Here is a 22,052-nt window from a genome sequence, read left to right on the forward strand (position 1 = left end):
TAGACTTTAATTTAGCCCAAATCCAACAAATGTGGAAGGCATCCCAGCTGCCCCTTTAACACATGCAAATGAACATGACACACTGGCTGGAACTAAAATTAAACCCACCTAAAATGTATCCCACACTGTGGGATGAATATTCAAACATCTGTTTGGACAAACCCATATTTCAAAAACTTTGGAAAAAAAATATGTACATATAGTTTTGGGGACTTTGTAGGGACTTGCAAGGGAGGTAGATGAGAAAACCAGCCCACAGGCTGATGAGCCAGGAGAAAGAACACCATTCTTCTCTCAGCTCAGGATACGTATGTAAAGATAAAACCTCAGTGGGAAACTAGCTCTTAAACCACATGGTGAAAAGAAATTCAGACCGTCTCATGGAGATGTCATGCCAAGCAGTCGACTGAAGTCATCAGGGAAGATTTTTGCGCTAGATTCTGCTAGACTTTATTCGCCTGAGTTTAGGCCAAGCCCTTCTTAAAAGCTATATGGACCTTTTCTGGTCTTAAGTCAGTAGCTCTTAATCACTGGACAAGTTATTAACATTCTGGGCGCTCCGTTTCCTCTCTGTGTATGAAGATAAGCTTCAAGCCTACCTTTAAGGGTGGTGCGGATCGTGTGGGTGGGGGCCGGAGAAGCACCCGGCACGGGCTGCTTGTCCTGGTTAGCCTGGGGATGGGCTGGCCGTGGGGAAGTACACACCTGGGACCCTCTGAAAAAAGTGAAGGACCCTGTCCCCAGAAACGCACCTACATATGCACCTGCGATCTTGCACACAGCTTCGGCCTCAATGCTTTCACAACATCTCAAAGTCCACGCATGGCTCCCTGGAGGTCCTTGGACCCCAGCTTGTCACCCCTTATTTTAGATACAGTATTTAACAGTTAGTCAAGCTGACTTTAACCAGGACAGCATAAGGACTGAGTAGAGCTGGCTTTAGAAAAGAAATTAATGGATGACAGGAAACATTAATCAAAGACAATCTTTTGGAGTAGAGTTAGGAAAATGATGAGATTCTTAACATTATATAAGATATGTATGTTTACATATACTCATATGTATCAGATATTAACACACACACACACACACACACACACACTTTTCCCTGGCCCTAAAAAAACTGTAAAGCTACATATTTCTTAAATATGAGCCAGAATAGGTGAACACAGCTGACTAGAACCCAAAGAAAACTGTTAAGAAAGGAAGCTCCTGGAAGTTAACTGGCACCTACACTCTCCATAAAGTTCCTTGAGAGTAGAAGAGAAAAACCCTGTTTTACTGTATGCAGTGTGTGTGAACATAGCTTCACTGGCCGTTTGTCTCTCTCCACCTCTGCCTCCTCATCAGTCTCTGAAACTCCTGCCCATGACATTAGACCCTTGCTGGCTCTCTGGAAGCCCCATGCTATCCTGGCAGGGCTTCTGCACTTCCTTCTTCCTGGGTGTCCCCACCCAACTCACCCCTCCTGGGACCTGTCCTGACCCTCCCACCCTCCTGAGTGCCTCAAAAGCATTCATGCAAAGTAGACTGTCCAACCCCCGGAGCTACACGACCTCACTTCCTGGTGCACCTGCCATCCCTAGCAGCTGGAATGGGGCCAGATTTTTCTGGCTGAAATTCTAGGATCCGAGCACAGAGCCTGACATATGGTAGATGTGTAATCCATATTCCATTCGCTGATGAATGAATGACTCTAAAAGTAACTTAGCAGGAAGATATACCAAGCACCCAGGAAAACAGCTGCCTTCAAAATGCAGCTCCTTATTTTTTAATAATCTGAAACAAGATGAATTCACTAAGAATTCCAATGTGAATGGCCTCCCAATCAACGTTCTTAACAGCAAACCTTACAGGTATGGGATGACAAGGAGGATTACGGATATCACTTTCCTGATAAGTGGTGACAAACACTGTTTTTAAAATGCCTAGCAACCTCCTGAGCCGAGCTTCATAGACCCCGAAGTACCCTCCACCCTCAAGATCTCTAAAGAATAAAAAAGGGTGGGAGTGGTGGCTCACGCCTGTAATCCCAGCACTTTGGGAGGCTGCTAGCACTTTGGGAGGCTGAGGTGGGTGGACCACTTGAGGTCAGGAGTTTGAGACCAGCCTGACCAACATGGTGAAACCCCGTCTTTGCTAAAAATACAAAAATTAGCCAGGTGTGGTGGCAGATGCCTGTAATTCCAGATACTTGGGAGGCTGAGCCTCCCAACAAGAATTGCTTGAACCCGGGAGGCAGAGGCTGCAGTGAGCCAAGATTACACCACTGTATTCCAGCCTAGGCAAAAGAGAAAGACTCTGTCTCAAAAAAAAGTAAGAAAGAAAAGAGAAGGGGAGGGGAGGGAAGGAGAGGAGAGGGGAGGGCAAGGGAGGGGAGGGGAGAGGAGGGGAGGGGAGGGAAAGGAAGGGAAGGGAAGAGAAGAGGAGGAGGAGGAGGTCAGGAGATCAGTGGCTCATGCTTACAATTCCAGCACTTTCGGAGGCTAAGGTGGGAGGATCACTTAACGCTAGGAGTTCAAGACCAGCCTGAGCAACATGGCAAGACCTCACCTCTACCAGAAAATAAAAATAAAAAATTTTAAATAAATAAATATTATCAGGGTGTGGTGGTGAATGCCCATAGTCCTAGCTACCTAGGAGGCTGAGATGGGAGGACTGCTTGAGCCAAGAGTTTGAGGTTACAGTGAGCTATGATCGCGCCACTGCATTCCAGCCTGGGTGACACAGTGAGATCCTATCTCTAAAAATACAAAGAAAGATGTGGACAAGAGCCTTTCCTTCAGTATAGGATGTGGAGAGGTGGCATCTGTCCCTCCTGTGTTTCTGCTCAATTTAACATCTACTGTGCTGGGTAGTTCATTTCTCCTTTCTAATCTCTAGAGCATTTCCCAATAAGCAGGAATTTAGATTTTCTTCCTCCAACGTTGGGAACAATGACAAATTTTGCATTTTTGTGAATGGATCAGAAAAATAACAAGTGATCAGTAAATATAAATAAAGCCAGTCACGCAACTCTCTTTCTGACTTCCATGCTCTGGCCAGAAACCCACAGCCTCTGCACACTGCCACAGGGCACCTAAAACTAGAACTGAATCTAGAACCATCCTTCCACTAACTGTGGGTGACGTTCCATTGCCATATACCTCAGGATTCTTCCTAGTTTTACAACACACATTCAATTTCCCAGAGTAATGGGGAAGTTCTGGCGTCACAGGTGAAAGTGACGTACTGGTTTCTGTGAAAGCAAATGAAGCTGCAGCGGGTGCCTGGTGGGGTACTTACTGGTCATGCCGGGTGTCAGGGATGGCTCTGTCCATTCGCAGCTTATCACTCTCCACTTGGTTGAACTTGTTGCGGGCGTAAGGGTCCTGCCCGGAGCGGACCATTGTCCCTCCAACATAACCTTCCTGGTTAAAGTCTGGCCACCGTACTTTCCCTAAAAAGAGCAGAGCAGAGGGTAGGGATGAGGGAAAATGTGATCAAGTGTTCATCACAGAGACTGCAGTAAGTGTTAAGAAATCACATCCGTGGCTTCTTCACATAGTGGCCATTTAAAAAAAACTAGCTGAAAAGAGCACAAGCAAGCATCATCCTGTCTACAAGCCGGAGAACAGGAAATTGCAGGTTTGCCGTTTACAGCGTGAAAGTTAAAGGCTTGGCGTACAGGCATCTGTCCAGTGAACAAAGTAAAATCAAAGTACCCATAACTGCGGCATTATTCGTGTTCTCTATAAAAGGAGAGACTCTCAGCTTGTCCCACCTTTCCAGGGATTATAATGTTGACATTATCTCAGGTGGGGTGAAGAAGATCGTGTATAAACTACACATAAGGTATTCCATCATGTAACATCAGGTAACACAAAAATAAATGTTTATACAAAGAATAACCCCTAAGAACAGGATATCAAAACACCCTCTGGTGAGACCTTGTCAAGGGGTCCTTTTTGCAGCTGTTGGTATGCCTGACCCCACAGGGAGAAAGTGAAGGATGTGGCTCCCAGAGGTGTCCCCACATGCACAGCAGGGGCCTGGCCATTCCTAACAGCCACATCATACTTGTTCTCTTCCTGGAAGGAAGGAAGCCAAGGCAGCCTACCTGTCCCCTGGCACTGGCCTGAACCCTAGAATGTGAGGCCCAAGGTTCTCCAAGAACACACCACTGCACGGAGGAGCCCTAGCCTAGGGGAGAGGCAGTGGTGGTGACCAAGGAGCACTGAGGGGAGAGCACTGCGGGCGAGCGAAGTCAGGATGAACCCAGGTGTAATAAAGGCAGAGCCAGAGAACTGCACGAAGGCAGGACGCTCAAACAGCAGAAGAAAGGTGGAAGGAGAGGCAGACTTGAGGCAAGGAGAACATATATGATTCTGGTCAACCTGGGTTTCCATCAAGCACCATTCACTTTGCCACCTATATGATCTTGGATATGTTATTCATTGCTTGAAATGAAGTTTCCTACAAAATAAGTAAACAGAATAACAAAAGGATCCTCATGAGGACTTAATGGCCTATGATGTTCCATTTCATAGACATGACAAACTAAAAAATCATAATAAACACCACCAACAACCCTGTTCACATGAAACTCATACATTTTCCAGTGGCTGGAACTGCCATGAAGAAACATAAGGCTGTTATGGGGGCCGGGAGCACAGGGTTCCTGTTCTTTATGGGGTGGTCTGGTAAGGCCTAACAGGATGATTTTGAGCAGATAACTGAACAAAGGCAGGGTGTGGGCATGCAGCTCTCCGGGAGAACAGGGCACTGCAGTGCAAAGGTCCTAGTGTGGGCATGAGCATGCCCATTCAGGAACCAGCCAGGAGGCCAGTGTGACTAAGGAGCATGCAAGAGCCTGGCCGTCAGAGCCAACATTGGAGAGGGGAAGGCAGGGCTGCTGGCAGCTACACAGAACAGGGAAGCAAGGGGGAGACAGCTCTTCTGCAGCATGTCAACCCTTGGGTCGTGCAGTTGACCCTGAAAACACGGTATGATAATAGCATGTGTACCTCCGTATCTACTTTCCCAACAGAAATCCCTCATTACACAATTGAAGGACCACTGTGTTCCTTTCTCTATTTCAGAGATGAGGAAACTGAGAATCAGTTACATGTAATTTGTTCAAGACGGAAGAGTAAATTTTCTATCTAAAAGCTCATCTGCTTCTTGTTGCAACTGTCCTGCGAGGTCAGAACCCCCATCTCATCACAGCTGGTTGCCGTGGAAATGATGCTCAGGGGGGTCACATAAGCCTGGCCTCTCAAACAGAAAATCAGTTCCAAAACCCACGAGCCTGGCTACAGCAATGATACCATGGCCCCAATAAACAGCTGCCTGCAGAGCCGGCCAAGGTGTCAGCATTTTCTTATGCCTCAAATAAAGTGTTTCCAAAACGTTTTACTGGAAACATGTGTTCCGTGCAAAGCCCATCCTAAAAATACTGCCTTCACCCTCATGTATTTTCAAGGATAAGAAGAAAAATAACACCCACCTGTGCTCAAGAACAAGCAGCCTCGACTCCTCGCCAGTGAGTTTATCCTTTCACGGACTAATACAAAAGAGGCTTTGAAGCCTTTGTTAAAATCAAAACCAGCAGCACCTACAGCAGAATTCCAATGAGCTGGTTCTAACAAACGTGTTTAATGTCCTGAATACCCTGCACCACGGAACTTTGAACTATGGAATAAAGAACCATGACGGAGTCCCATGCACAGCCAGAGAAGAGACCGCCACCTGAGAGAGGTTTCAACCTACCATGTAACTCTTACAGCCTACTTGCTTCTCACCGGCATGCTGGGGACAGCAAGGTCTGAGGACTCTGGTTGGTGTGGACCTGTGTGCAAGGAGAGCAGTGGCCATGGGACAAGGCCTCTGCAGAGCTCCTGAAGCTTCCATCCCATTTCCACCCAAACATCTTTTTGTGCTCTCACATCCCCACCGCCCTTCTGGAATTAGACCATCACAGCAGAGGGTTTGCAAGACATTTAATGCCAATCAGTCACAGCGTGGCTCAGACCCTGGCCTGCGGTGCATGCCAGGTGACTCCACGTGAGGTGTCATGCTAGATCCTGCAGGGAGAATCAGCACACACAGGCCCGCGACCCATGCTGTGGACTTCATGTTTTAGGAGATGGAAGGAGACAGACAAGAATCAAATGACTGTACTAGGCTGGGTGTGGTGGCTCATGCCTGTAATCTCAGCACTTTAGGAGGCCGAGGCGGGTAGATCACGAGGTCAGGCATTCGAGACCAGCCTGGCCAACGTGGTGAAACCCTGCCTCTACTAAAAATACAAAAAATTAGCCGGACACGGTGGTGGGCACCTGTAATCCCAGCTACTCGGGAGGCTGAGGCAGGAGAATCGCTTGAACCTGAGAGACGGAGGTTGCAGTGAGCCCAGATCGTGCCACTGCACTCCAGCCCGGGCAACAGTGCAAGACTCCATTCTCAAAAAAAAAAGAATCAAACGACCGTACTAATAAATGTATCAATAAAAACTGAGCTAAGTGCTCTGAGGGTGAGAAATGAAGCATCTAACGGAGGGATCTTATCTAGACTGGGAAACCAGGGGTGGTTTCCCTGCAGAAGGAATATTTGTGCTGAGATAGGAATCATGAGTAAAAATGAACTAGGAGAAGCCCTTAAAACCTCAGAAAAATAGTATCTTTCTTCAGTACCCAAAGACTACCATGAGCCTACTTAGTGGTACCCTGCCACACTCCCTTCCTTTGACACACGAGCATCTTCAACAGGACCCTGGTGTGGGCCCTGCCTTGCCTTGTGGCAAACTCCCCGAGACACACCGCCGTTTTACTAGAGACAGACTACCAAGAGTATTTCTTTCATAAAAGCTTAGCAGTACTGGAATACTACAGGGGCTTTCAAGTTTGCTTGACAATGACATACATTTAACACTGTGACCCAGGTGTCACAATGCAAACATACACACCCAACTGATACAAAAGTCTCACAATGCCAAACTCGCCCTCACTATATGTGATGAACAGATCTATTTTTGCTTTAGGTATCTCACGAAACTGGCTTCACCACCTAATAATGGGTCACAACCCATAATCTGAAAAACGTTAAGCTAAAGAACCATTACTAAAATTGGTTATTTCTGTACTATATAGAATTGCTAGGTTGAAGCCACCCCTGGAGGCAAAGGCAGGAAAATCCATGGAGAACAAGATTTGCAGAGGACACATGCGCCCCAGCCCAACCCCAAGCAGACAGGGACGTGGCGAGAGGTAGAGAATGGGGTATGAGTCAGAGGTTACAGAGAAACAGCCACAAAACCACCAACAAAACGTCTGAATATATTGCCTTCCTAAAAATATGACATGACATCCATACATCATCTTGTGCTTTTATCATCTCTTTAAAAATCTTCAAAAATAGTGCTGGAAATTAAAGAGCTTTAAAAAATAAAAATATATGAGGATCTCAGGAAAATGGACTTGGCTAAGCAGAAGCAGCTGATGGAAAATACTTCAAAGATATAACATTTTACACGAGGAGGCAGAAACTAGCTTCATCACCAAAGATGACAGGAAAATAAAACATACATTTAAATAACATGAGAAAGGTATTTAAATAACATGAGAAAAGAAAGACAGCATTACCCTAAGAAGGGCTGTGAAAACAGTTTGCTTATTAAATAAGGTTCTGAAAATATTTTTGATGAAATTTCTTTCCAGAAGATAGACTTCTCTTAGATGTGATCTTTGAAACCAAAGAAGGAATTGTTTGACCTCACCAGCCTTGAAACCCCTGATTTGGTAAAAATGAGAAGCTTACAGCTGATTATTCTGCAGACACAACAAGTCACCTGTCTGCAACCCCACGCCGACCTACCTGGGCTGGAATGAGGACTGTACTAGTCCCAGCCAAACCCTCAGGCGGTCCCACAGACTGCCCCGCTCCCCACATGCATGGCCATGTCCTCTGAGAAGCACTCGGCCCACAAGGGTCTCGCTGTCCTGGGCTGCTGTCCTGCACACACTACTCCTCGTATTCTCCTGGGCTGCTGTCCTGCCCGCACCACTCCTCATATTCTCCTGGGCTGCTGTCCTGCCCGCACCACTCCTCATATTCTCCTGGGCTGCTGTCCTGCCTGCACCACTCCTTGTATTCTCCTGGGCTGCTGTCCTGCCCGCGCCACTCCTCGTATTCTCCTGGGCTGCTGGTCCTGCCCCTGCCACTCCTGGTATTCTCCTGGGCTGCTATCCTGCCCGCACCACTCCTCATATTGCTCCAGGCTCCCCTTCCCACCCAGGTGAAGACAGAGCTCCTCACCTCACAGACTCAGCCTCGCCCGCAGTACCCCAGCATTCCACATGCACAGTCCACAAGCACCTGTCAACGGCTTTACTACTGAGGGTCGGGTCCTGGGTCGAAGGTACCGGAAGCTGACCGTGAAAAGGAATCCAATCCTGCGTGTGATTGGGAGGAACGCAGCTTCGTGTTAGTTCTTACACATCTCGTAGCTGCGCGCCGATCCAGCCGCATCTGAGACATGCTGTGGTCGTGCGCCGGACGCTTACTCCTACGCCTCTTTTGCTCATTTGCAGGCATTTTTTAAATGTGTTCCACCGCAAAGCCTGTCAGCCCTTCCGAGTCTGCCTACCCTATCAGTCAGATCCCTGGCTGGAGCACGGGGGAACAGCGGGTGCGGAGCTGGCCAACGGGGGTCCAGGCCAATGCTGTGTCACCGATTAGGATTCAAGGACTCGAGCAGAGGAGGAGCCAAACACATGCACACGCGCAAACACACAGCACAAAATCCAAGCATGAGGGTGAGCCTGGCTCACTGACTCCCTCTGACACTCTGGTCTGTATAAAATGGAAATAATATTCCACTTCTGGGGTTGTTATAACAACTAAATGAGATGACCACAGCAAAAGTCCTATACTACTAACTCTGATATAAATTCACTGATATTTACAGGCAGAAAGGACAACAAACAGAATGCCCCGGCCGCTCTGATGTAACCCCCTATGCCCTCACCCAGAAAGCACTGCTGGGAACCACCCAGCCACCAGGCGCTCTGTGACACCCATGAGGGGTGTCCCACTCTGCAATTGACCCCGGGAGGTGAGCAGGAAGCATAGTGGGAATCTCTGCCTTCTTCTTGGGGTTCCTGTGGGCTCTGCCTAGGTGAGCAGGGGTGCGGACCTGCGGATGCACTGAATTCCTGCCCTGCCGTCACCCACGAGTACCTCCCGCCCTCCCCACAGTGCTGTGAGAAGACAGAAGATGGGGCCAGTGGATGATTTCACCTACGTTTACACTTGTATCCTTCCATTTCCATCTGCTGCTCCCAAGAAACACCTGGAAATAATAACTCAATGTCACTCTCTGCTTGTTTCAGGCATGGGGAGATGTGAGACAGGTCCCACGTCAGGTGGAGTGGGGAGGAAGAGAGGCTTGCTCTGAAGCCAGGGGTGTTAGCGCTGGAAAGAGGAATAGTCTGGACACAGCCCACTTTACAAAATGGAAATGTCAGGGGCCTACTCTAAGAGAAAATTAGTTTTACTATCAGTCATATCATGATCAGTTAGGTCCTTACGTTTTCCACTTAAGCTGTTTTTAACATTCCTTGGCGGTACTGGGTCTGAGAAACCCCAGGACTGTGCAGAGATGGGAGGCACCAGCCCTCTGCCCCTCACCTGTGCATGTCATGGGCACCTTCTTTTGCCATTTTCTCCTGCTCCCTGCATCACCCAGAGGGCTACTGAGGGCCACAAAGCCTCTGGAGGCTCCCACACAGATGCTGAACTTCTCCTGCTCAGCGGGGATGGTGTGAAGAGAAGCGGGACCTGTCTGCTGATGGCAGCTTGTGTGCTGGACGGGGCGAGAACGCAGGAGCCTGTGTCCTCGGGTGGAGCTGTATCTTCCCATCTCCTGGCGAGACCCAGACGCACCCTCTCTCAATCCTAGGGTTGGAAGAATACTAAAGGGATGTCTCGCACTTGCTGTCCTAAGGAATGTATGGGTGACCTCATAAGACTGACGTTTTATTTTGGGTCTTAATTTTGGAGAAAAACAATCCATCACCCTCTATTTCCCCAAGTTGAACAGAAGAGCCCAGTATAGTGAAAATGTCAAGCCCGAGTAAATGCACAGAAATTAACAAATGCCTCACTGGAAAGACCCACCATCCAATAGTGCGGAGGAGATGGGATAGCTCCATAACCAAAGTCAAGGTTCCAAGAAAGCCCCGGAGAAGGGGCACTGGGCCTGGGTCTCGAAGCGTGAGCAGGAGCCTGCCAGATGCAGGCGGGATGTAACGGAAGACACCTGGAGACAGGGAGACCCAGTAGGGAGGGACGGCAGGCGGGAGGTGAGGGGGCCCTGTGCCCAGTGGCTGCAAATCCTCTAGCCCAGGCTGAAGTACTCAAACCTTACTCTTCACATTCTAGAACGCACAGGATATTTGGAGCAAATGAGTGCTGATCCACTTTACACTCTAGGAATGTGCCTCTGGCTGTGGAACAAAGGATGCTCAGACGGGAGAAGAAAGCGAGGAGGCTGAGTACCCCAGTGCAAGCATGTACAGCCCAGTGCACATCTGCCCCTGCTCATGAAGGCCCTGCCCCTATCTGAGGATGTGTCCCCAGCCAAATGGCATGTCACCTTCAAGCCAGCCCAGGCCCTGCAAGCCCCAAACCCACGTCCAGGTCTCTGCTCACCTCCGGCCTGTGTGGCCAGCAGTGCTCCCCAGCATTTCCTCCTCCTCCAGGAGCAGCCAGCGTGGAATCTGTGGCGGGGCAGGCACAGCACCTCTCAGGAAGGCTGTCCTGCTTCCACTAACCTGGCTAACACTGCATTACTGTTTTGTCAGTCTCGTCTGCAACCCCAGAAGGTTTACCTGGGAACACTTACTAAACCTGGTCTTCCCAGCCACGCCCGCACCACCGACGCTGTGCATACTTACAGATAAGGTGGGGCCACTGCGATGCTGTGTCTACCCCTCCTGCCGGCTGAGCTGCCTCTCAATGTGGCTACCTCCTCCAGGAGCCCTCCCTGGGGTCCCCAGCCGCTGCCTCTCTGCACCCTCTCTCTATTTTTTCTCCTCTCTCTGCTAGCCTCTTCCTGCCCCCTCACACAGAGCTCCATCCCAACCACAGCTTTTCTAAAACCCTCTTGCCGGGGGGCCTTATAAGTGCTTCCACTCTTCTGTCTAATAACTCGAAATTCCACTGAGGCTACAGCTCAAGTTTAACCACATCTAATTGCCGCTGAACACAGGAATAAACACAGAGACAATGGTGTTTGTTCCTGCTCTGCCGGCACCTCAATGACTCCCAAGTCACTCCCCAGAAATCTGAGCCACCTCTCGGGTTCTGGCTGTGCCCTCCCTGTCTTGACCTTGGTCTGGACTTGGAGACACATTCACTGAAAGCCATTTAAAATGAGTCCTGTCACTCTCCACCTGACTCAGGCTTCAATATCCTTCTAACCTTGTTTGCTGTACCCTTTTCAGTTTGGAGATCAAGTCTGGACAGAGAAGATGGAGGCCCAATGGGAACGGGCAGGCTCCGCTTCCTCTGACTGCATAGCTGGGATGTTCTTCTAGCTCTCTCTCCTCCCCTTGTGTCCACAGGCCTATGCTTGTCATCTCCAACACTGACCCCTCCACATGCACTGGAATCGGCTGCCACAGCTCTCTCTGCTCCCCACGGTGGATGGGGGCCCAGCCCGGAAGCTGCTAGGCAGTGCATTTCAGTAATAAATGAACATCCTGCTAAGCCCTATAGGTGTTCCTGCAGCTTGTTCTGACACTGTTCCCAGAGGCCTGTGGCACTGTGGGGAGAGTGTCCCTCCTCTCCTGGCCACCTCGCAGCTGCATCTGATGTCTGATAGCAAATGGAGGCCAGTCCATTTGAAGGGCTGGGCTAACAGCAAGAGGAAGCGAGATTCCTTGCCCACTACCTTTGGAACGACGGCCCTAAGGCCTTCCCTTCTTATCCCTGTAGCCATGAAAAACAATGTACACAATCAGAGAGGGGATGGGCCCAGGTTAATTCTTCTGCCTCTGGGAGAGAAAGGCCAGGACCCGGAGAGACAGAGCAGACCTACGGTGGCCTGACAAGTCCTGGCTCTGGACTCGTGCAGGAGAAGGGGTGTCCTAAGGCTGGTGTTGGAGGAGAACTTCCTGCCACTTCTGTCTGCTGGTCCATTCTGCAGGACACATCCCTGCCCACTTTCCTGACTCAGCCACTACCTGGCCACTGGTCCCTCGGTTACACAGACTTCAGGCCCAGCAATTTTTTCTTTTTTTCTTCTCCATCTTTGACTTAGTTGACATGCCTCCCCACTGATACTCTTCATCACACCTGCTATCGTTCACGGCACAAGGTTTTGTGCTTTGGTACTTCCTTGGGTACAGAGTTTCTTCCACCTCCCGTAACCCATCCACCAGGCTCTGAGTTACAGCTGCCTTTTCACAATCTGTTTTTTCCTGGTTTCGTTTTGGGAACTTTTCTCCCTATCTTATCGAGGCTGGAGAGCAGCACGGCATGCCTCGAGCAGAGAGTGGCTGGCGACTGTAACTGCACGGTCCATGGTGCCTGGGAGTGGAGGCCGACCGAGCACAGGCACTGAGGCCCTGGGAAGGGTGCTCGGGGCCCCGCCAGCATCAGCTCTGTGGCTGACACTCTAGGACCTGGTTGTGGCCAGAGACACACAAGACAGGGGTCCTAAGTGTCACTCAGGACACCATTTCCATGGGACAGTTCATTCTGGGATCCTAATAACCAATCCTCAAGTGAACTTTTTGAAAAAGACACTTTTATCATCAGGGGACTACTTGCATTTGGATGACTTATTCAAATAAACGTTGGTTTAAAACAATGCTGCCATTCCAAACAATGCCACTTCTTTCTTAATATTTTTATTTTTACTAAACCTCATATTTGAAAAAAAAAAAAAAAGGATAGAAACCTATTAAACTGATCCTTCAAAGAATTAACATCACAAAGCACATGAAGACCCAAGCACACAGAGGCGCATGCAAACCCCAGCACAGACAGGCATGCGCACACCCCAGCACACAGAGGCACATGCAAACCCCAGCACAGACAGGCATGCGCACACCCCAGCACACAGAGGCACATGCAAACCCCAGCACAGACAGGCATGCGCACACCCCAGCACACAGAGGCACATGCAAACCCCAGCACAGACAGGCATGCGCACACCCCAGCACACAGAGGCACATGCAAACCCCAGCACAGACAGGCATGCGCACACCCCAGCACACAGAGGCTCACACACAGGCACATGCACAAATGCGGTCTTTAGAGGACTCTCAGTTGCGACTGTCCTTCAGCAGCAGATCATGACGTTCTGACATATGTTCCTGGGCAAAGAGTTGTCATCTACCACCCGCAGGTGTACAAGAGGAGGGGAGGTATCCTCCTGGGCGCAGGTCCCATCGTGCAGGAAACTGAGAGTCTCAGTGGATTCAGGCCGCAGGAGGCTTCAGGATTCTGTACAGGTATTCAACTGTACTGCAACTCTTCATTCAAATCCTCCCCAGGAAAGACAACTTAAACAAATGTAAAGCTACCCCACATAAAACAGAGCAACCGCTGGGAAAGCAGCCAAGGAAGGAAAACAGAATGTATTTAATATCAAAGGACAAGGCTCTCAGATTTATTTTAACCTCTTGGTTGATCTCAAATTGAATGTAATTTTACTGTGCTTAAAAGGAAAAAAAAATACTAATATTCTTCCTCCAGAAGGTCATAATGCTACACCATCAAAGAAAAGACGAGGGCTACGCCAGGATTACAAACAAATAGATCCATTTCAATTACAAAGGCCCATAAATTATGCTTTAGTATTTGTCACTGGATATCCGGTATAAGGAAATTTTCTTCACCTGTGAGAAACCATCTCTTGAAATAAGGAATCCCACAGATCCATGATTAAAGATAAAAAACCAGGAAATCCAAAGAAGTGATAAAAAGCTATTTAAAAGAAAACCTAAGAAAATATCAGATGTTATAGAGGAAACAGTTTTCATTTGTTTAAAATTATCTGTGCTATCAAAACAACTAAAACTATACCACAAAACAGTATCAAATTGATGAAGTGCAGTAAATCTTCATGTACGAACCATCATGTATCTCTTCTCCAAACCTGAAATGAAAATTCTTCATTTTCCCTTATATGTTGTAGTACCTAACCATAATAAATTTAGCCTATTGTACATCTTCTTCTTTTTTATTTTGAGACGGAGTCTCGCTCTGTCGCCCAGGCTGGAGTGCAGTGGCCGGATCTCAGCTCACTGCAAGCTCCGCCTCCCGGGTTTACACCATTCTCCTGCCTCAGCCTCCCGAGTAGCTGGGACTACAGGCGCCCGCCACCTCGCCCAGCTAGTTTTTTTTTTTTTTTTTTTTTTTTTTTTGTATTTTTTAGTAGAGATGGGGTTTCACCATGTTAGCCAGGATGGTCTCGATCTCCTGACCTCGTGATCCGCCTGTCTCGGCCTCCCAAAATGCTGGGATTACAGGCTTGAGCCACCGCGCCCAGTCCAAACTTCTTTTTCATCTTAAATATCAGAAATAATATCAAAGTGAATCTATTGCCCAGCATCCCAGCCAACAGATGAAAAAGACAGAAGGAGAGAAACAGAGCATCTGTTAACCAGTGACTACTTGGTCTGCTACTTCATACAGGACCTTGTCCACACCATACCATAACCATGTCAAATATGATGGCTTCCGCTTTACAAGTTAGGAAACTAAGGCACAGAAGTTAAACTTATCCAACATATCACAGCTGTAAGATGATGGAACCACAACTCAAACTCCTAATTATGCCCAATCTGTGTTCCCTCCACTGCACCCAACAACTCACTTTTAAGTGGGGGAAACTGAAGTGAAACACCAAAAAGCAACCCCGCATGCCTGTGCAGTTCCCAGCTGCCCAACCCCCTTTCAGGTGGCAGTGCCAGTCCTGTCTCCACCCTGGAGCGACTGAGTCTCTGACTTTGAGAGCACGTGTTCCTGTCTCTGAAACCCTGGCACCACCTGTTGCTGGATTCAGAAGGAACTGTGGACATCGTCTCTCCAGGTGTGAAAATTTCTCCATTACAGTCCTCAGTGTCCAGCCACAGCTTAAGAGGTGCTGAGCACGGGGAGCCCCCCCATTTCAAAAGGCAGCTGTTTCACTGCACAGTGAGAACTGTTGGTGGGGGCTTCCTCAGATGAAAACAAACACTCTTTCCTGGACAGGCACAGTGGCTCATGCCTATGACCCCAGCACTCTGGAAGGCTGAGGACAGGGGATCACTTGGGCTCAGTGGTTCGAGATCAGCCTGGAGAACACAGCGAGATGCTGTCTCTGCAGAAAAATTTAAAAATTTGTCTGTCATGGTGGACTACTACCTGTAGTCCTAGCTATGTGGGAGGCTGAAGCAGGAGGGCTGCTTAAGCCCAGGAGTTCGAGGCTGCAGTGAGCTATGATTGCAGCACTGCACTCCAGCCTGGGTTGGTGAGACCCTGTCTCAAAACAGCAGAAACAAAAAACAGCTTCCCTCTAACTTCTGCTCAAATACAGAAAACAGAAGTCTCAAATAAAAAGAGAAAAAAAGTCACCGACCTCTTTTATATGGTAGCCTTTCAAATATTCGGGCATCACGCTCCCACTTCCCCTTGGAAGCCCTTCTGGAAAAACATCCACAGTTATTGCACGTGTTCCTCATCGGACACTGCTTCCGCTTCCTCAAAATCAAAGTCACTGCTAGCCGGACTAACCAGTTTATCATCTTCCCTGAACACTCTGTGCTCTGAAGAGAACAAAACACTCCGGCTATGGGGCAGCAGCCCAGAGAACACTGGATGTCATGTGACTGCTTCTGGACGTTGTATTTCGACTAATAAAGCTTAAGATAACTATTTTTAAACAGCTCCATTACATTTCTGGTTACTGATCTCAGCCCTTGGTCTCCACTTTCTTGCTTGTTGGAACGGGAGAAAGACAATGGAAGACTTCTTCTTCAATGTTGGCTAGAGTAAGAAAATAGGCCCCCCACGGAAGACGAAATGGCAACCAATATTAAAAAACGCATGCACTGCCATTGACCCTGCAATTTCACTTTTAGGAATTCATTTCAAGAAAATAATCATGGACATACAAAGATTTACCTCTCAGGATACTGGCTGGAACCCCTCTTTATGTCCCACAACAAAAAATAAGTTCAATGAGCCGACGGCCATGGAGATGTTGCCGCCATTAAAATGCTACAGGAGATGTTTATGGACATGAAAAGGAGTTCCCGATATATGGCCCAAGCGGAGAAGGCACACCACGGTGCTGTATTTGTAAAAATGTAGCTGAAAGCAGATGGTAGGGGACTGCCCGTAGGAAAAGGCCCCATTTCAGGAGAGAAGAGAGAGGAGGGTGGCCCCCTGATCAGGGAGCCAAAGCCCATGAGGGGCTCTGAAAGAGAGATGGGCATGTGTGGAGAAGCGTCTCAGCAAATCCCCCAAATCTACTGAAATGTTAGTCACCTTGTGGATGACCTGAATTTTCATAGAAATTCATGGAAAGACTGAACTTTGAATGTGGGATAAAACTCAGGACCTGTTGTCAGAGAGGCCAAATGCTTCAGGAGCATTTGGTCCCAGGAGCCAACTCTAAGAAATTGCGTGCAGGGCCTGAGGCTTCAAGTGCCTGGGTCTCGGCACATCCCATGCAGAGGAGACCCCTTCGTCTCAGCGATGGGGGCAGCACAAGACCTGGGTATGCATCCAGGGCAAGTATGGAGGCACATGTGGTGGGAGAGGAATGGTGGTTATTTCTGGATGGTAGAATTATGAATATAATTTTCTTATTTTGGCTTATTTGAATTTCTAAAACCTACAATACACATATTGCTTGCTTTTTAAAAGATGCTTCCCTGAAGACACTGACAGCCACATATTTTCCTTATGACAACACTGTGTAGATCACTGGCCTCAGGCCTGGCTCATGGAGACCTATGTAGATTTCGCTCCCTACAAGTGTCACACGGTTCCACCCCAGACAACATGTATCACAGGGCACATGGTTCACAGAGACTAGGAAGGGAATTCTGACCTACAACATGGGTGAACCTGGAGGAATTACGCTAAGTGAACAAGCCAGAGATAAAGGACAAGTACTGTAAGGCTGCGCTCATATGAGGGACCCAGAGGAACCAAATTCATAGAAACAGGAATACCAGGGCCTGCGGGAGGCAGGAGTGGGACATTGGTATTGCACAGGTACAGTTTCCATTTTGCAAGATGAAGACAGCTCTAAAGATGGATGGTGGTGATGACTGCACAACATTGTGAATGCGCTTAAAGAAAACGGACCTGTATGCTTAAAAACGCTTAAACTGGCAACTTTAGCGTTATGCATCTTTTTACAATTAAAAAAGATAAATGCACAATGCCAGAACCCATTAAGTCACCTAGAAAAACAAAGGGTCGGGGAACATTTCTCTCTGATGCTGCAGCAATGCTGAACAAATAACACAAGTGGTTCATCTCATCTTTCTTCCGGCAGGTGGGAAGTAGAAAAGCTAAAACATCTCTGTTAGGATCAGTGGCAATTCATACCCTGGATTTAAGTTCTCTTAACACATTTCATCATTCCCGTTTCATTCATCTTTACATGAACATCAGCAATTTCTGTTCTGAGAAATCCACTGTCTGGGATAACTGAACCAGCAACACATCCGGGAGGGGTGGCTGGGATGAAGACACAGCCCAGGACCAGGATGGGGAGGGGCCTCAAGGAGAATCCCGATGGCCTCAGGACTCTCCTTTCTGAACTCTCTCCCTACCCACGTCTCTCCTAAGCCTCAGGCCCTTACACAAGGTTACTAAGGAATACAAGAATGACACTAAGGTCTCATAAAGGCATAGAGAAAATCTGCCTCAAAAGGCCACGTTGACCAGAGGGTGAGAGATGTCCAACAAGAACCTCATCAACAGCTGTCCTCAGAGGCAGACCTTGGCCTTCCAGCCCCTACAGCTGCCCCTGTTCCTTCTAATGGCCCCGCTCCTCTACTGGCCCCTGCTCCTCTACCGGACCCCCTTCTGCCAGCTGGCTGGCTGGTCAGATTCATGGACAATTACAGGGAGAAACTTATTTTTCAATCCAGAGGTTTTTCCACACCAAGGGGAAAAAATGAGATTCTTCTCTATCAGATAGATTTCCAAAATACAAAATATTGACTAATATACATACTCTATTTGACGACAATATTTTAAAAACCAACACTAAAAAAAAAGTTCAGTGGTTCCAAGTAGAAAGCATGACGCTGAAATAGAAGCAAGGGTCACAAGAGTTTATGGGCAAAAACTCATCCACAGTAGACCTGAAATGTGGTATGAGGCTGGGGGGAACTATAGAGATATATTTTTACAGCATCTAAAAGAAAATAAAATTGTTGATTCTAATCTGAGAATAGAGATTAAAGGGAAATAGGAAGACAGAGTTAACAAAATTGAAGAGTTTTACAGCAAGAACGTATCTAAATTTTACAGATGAGGAAAATAAAACCCAAATACTCCCTAAATATTCTAAGGCCACAGGACTGGTGGCACAGCTGAGCCTAGAGCTCCCGGTCATTATCCTTGTTCTGAACCCTGATCCTGTGCTCCCAGGTTATTGTTCTTGTCCCCATTCCATGACTTCCAGCTGGGACTGCCACTTGGGTGGTATACTTTATCCAAATTCCAGATTCTTCCCCAAAGTATGATGAATGAGACAAGAAATAGAGTTAAAACAATAATCTGGGTTTTTGTGACCATGGCAGCCCCAAGAGTGGTAGTATCCAAAGTGGGGCCACACAAGACAATCTTCTGAGGCAAAGAAAGAAAATGACAGACATTGTCAAGTATTTTCCTCATCCTTTATAATAGCTTATTTTAAATACACTTTATGATACAAACAGGAGGCAGGGAAATACTGGGTAGGAGAGGGCGGTCCCTGGCGAGGGCCACACCCTCAAGCCTGGAATCAGGGGACCCAAAGTGAGAACATGCATTTCTGTTTTCCTGCCTGAATATTGCCTTTTCCAAAACCACCCTGGCCCGCCCCATCCCCCATCCTGTACCCATAAAAACCCCAGGCCCTACCCGCAGAGCAACAGAGAAGGAGAGAAGAAACAGCCGGATGTTGGAGACAATCAGCTTGATTTCTGACAGACAGCTTGACAGCGGGACTTTGGAGAAGAATTCCCTTTCTAGCTTCCCATCCCACTGAGAGCCACTTCCAGCACTCAATAAAGTCCTCCACATTCACCATCCTTCAATTTGTTTGCACAACCTGATTCTTCCCGGACACCGGGACAAGAATTCGGGTACCAAGAGGGTGGATGCAAAAGGCTGTCACCCTGACCCTGCACTGATCTAACAGTTAAGTCATCCGTGGACAGCAAATCAAAGAGCACACTGTAACATATGTCCTATGGGGCGCCAGGGGTCACAGGTACCCCACCCAGATGCTGCTGGGGGGCTGCACAGAGTTCTACTTCTGCCAGTGCCCAAAAGCACTCATCTCAGCCCCTGCACCCATTCACCTGTGTGCTACCCCTCCCATGAGGGGCTGAGGGCTGTGGGCTGAGTCCTGTGAAGGTGTCAAGGGAACTATCCCATTTCATTTAGAATGTATCAATAGATCCGTATGTCAATATGCATGTAATTCCTAAGTGAGCATTTCAATACATTATGTGTGTTGGGGGTGGTCTAAATACATGTTTGCTCATAGAGCGTGCGGTCAGAAAACTGGAGGCTGTTGGCCTGGAACATCACTGCTCTGCCCTATTAGATCTGGCTCCTTCATCCGTCAGTGGATTCTGTGGCCATAAAAGCATTCAGCTTGGTGTCATGTCTTCCCGCCCATCTGTCTACAACTGCTACATGCCCAACACAGAGAACACAAGAAGCCACTGAGCTTCCTGAACAACCCACTGACACACTGGAAAGTGCCATGGCCAGTGGATTCTTGCAAACCATAAAACTTTAGCTGTGTTCCTCATGCTTAGGGAAAATTATTTTTCAATCACAAAAAAATTTCTAACAAAACAAAATTACGTGCATGCTGGTTTAGTAAGAAAAATGGTTTCAACATAAAAAGGAAAGAAAGCCCTTCGGCAAAATAAAAAGACATTGTGCATTTATCAAAAATTACTACTAATAACTCAAAAGACAGGCAAATCAGTACATTCCGATCTCTTTGAAGATAAGAAAACCAACTGTTTGCAACAGTTAAGGATATGAAAGGCAGAGTCAATGTGAGCACTCAAATGATTTTGAATAAGATGTGACTCTTAATGGTCAAATCCAGCCTATGACCTGAAGATGGCTTTTCCCTCCCTCTCTCTATTTGCCTGAAAACCATCAGAACACCTGTATGTTTTTAATAGAAGATAATTCATGGGAAGTCTCTCATTAATCCACACAACAGATGTGTATATCCTGGCTTCCTATTATTATAACAAAGGAATATTAGTTAACCATTCTATTCAGATACTCCCCATTGTGTGGGCAATGTTTACTTTACATATGAAAGAACTATGGCTCAGGGCTTCACGACTCATCCAGGAGCTGGAAAGATGACAGGGAGGCCGACTTAACACACAAACTGACTGCATGCATGCGCCCAGTCAGAGTTCTTGGAGGAGACACTGACATACCTGCATCTGGTGTAGCTGGGACAATGCAGGGGAGAGCACAGACGAAGGAGGAGCTTGGACTCCCTGGGGTGAGGCTTGTCCCACCACAGTCAAGAACGTGCAATCACTCTCACCACCACTCTCACCACCAAAGCAAACACTTCATAAACGGACCTCCAGTTCCCGATAGGCATGTAAGGAGCTTGAAAGTCATTACTCTGTCCTAACAGTAAAAAGCTGAATAAATGAAAAATCAGCACTTCTTAGAGATCTGTCTTGGATCTGTTGCAGAAATGTCACAAGCCACAGCCCCGCAAAATGGGACAGGTGAATACAGGGAATCACAACTCACTGGAGCGGAAGCCTGTAAGTAGAAACCCCTGAAGATCCACTACGGGGGTAGGACAACCTAAACTGGAGTGGAAAATTCCTGGAGGCTCACTGTGGACAAGCCTAAGAGACTAAAAACTCCAGGGGGACCCAGTCATGGGGGTGGAGGAGGGGTGGGCGGCTATATTTGTGTGAGTTTTACCTCCTGGAGCTCTACCAGATCCTCACAGTGAACACTGGAGAAATATCCCCTCATGCTTACAACAGGGAGAGGGGAAAATAACCATTTTGAAACGCCAGGGCGCTGTGTTCTTATTAATAAGGCCTGCCCTCGGGAGAAACTATCTAAACAGGCACTAAACTGCTGGCATTCATCAGAGCCTGTCCAATCTGAGGGACAGGAAATAATCAGCCCCTGCTAGACTTTAGTATCACCTAAGGATGTGGAGAAGGGAAAGCTGAAAAGCAAATGTGAGGTTCACAGCCCAGGCACAAAGGCTCCTGAAAAGAATGAGACCAAATCATAGGACTATAGTAAGCTTCCCCTCCCACTACAGCTTAACATGGCACAACTAAAGGCCTATTTACCAGGGTCCCGTGCACCCAGTCCATCACATCCAGTTTTCAACATAAAATTACAAGGCACACTAAGAGGTTAAACACACACACACACACACACACACACATACACACACACACACACAGTTTAAAGAGAGCAAGTATCAGAACCAGACTCAGATATAGAACAATGTTGGAATGATCAGATCAGGAATTTAAAACAACTATGATTAATATGCTAGGGACTCTAATGGAAAAAGGAGATAACACACAAGAACAGAGAGATAAGGTAAGCAGAGAAACGGAAATTATGAGAAAGAATCAAAAGGAAATGCTAGAGATAAAAAACAATGTAGAGAAAGGCATGTCTTTAACGGGCTCATTAGCAGATAGGACATGCTGATGAAAAAAATCTCTCAACTTGAAGACATGACATTAGAAACTTCTAAAACTCAAATGCAAAGACAAAAAAGATGAAAAAAATTGAAATAATATCCAAGA

At 47.5% G+C, this 22,052-nt stretch overlaps 1 protein-coding gene across 1 annotated transcript in view; it reads right to left on the reverse strand.

Moving 5' to 3' along the window:
* GALNT2 (polypeptide N-acetylgalactosaminyltransferase 2) overlaps positions 1-22,052 on the reverse strand; it is a 216,683-nt gene that overhangs the window by 74,676 nt on the left and 119,955 nt on the right. The window contains 1 exon segment of the mRNA NM_001261355.1: positions 3,286-3,439. Within this exon segment, the coding sequence (NP_001248284.1) occupies positions 3,286-3,439 (154 nt within the window).

Source organism: Macaca mulatta, chromosome 1 (genome assembly GCF_049350105.2).
Source record: "Macaca mulatta isolate MMU2019108-1 chromosome 1, T2T-MMU8v2.0, whole genome shotgun sequence".
Taxonomy (NCBI): domain Eukaryota; kingdom Metazoa; phylum Chordata; class Mammalia; order Primates; family Cercopithecidae; genus Macaca; species Macaca mulatta.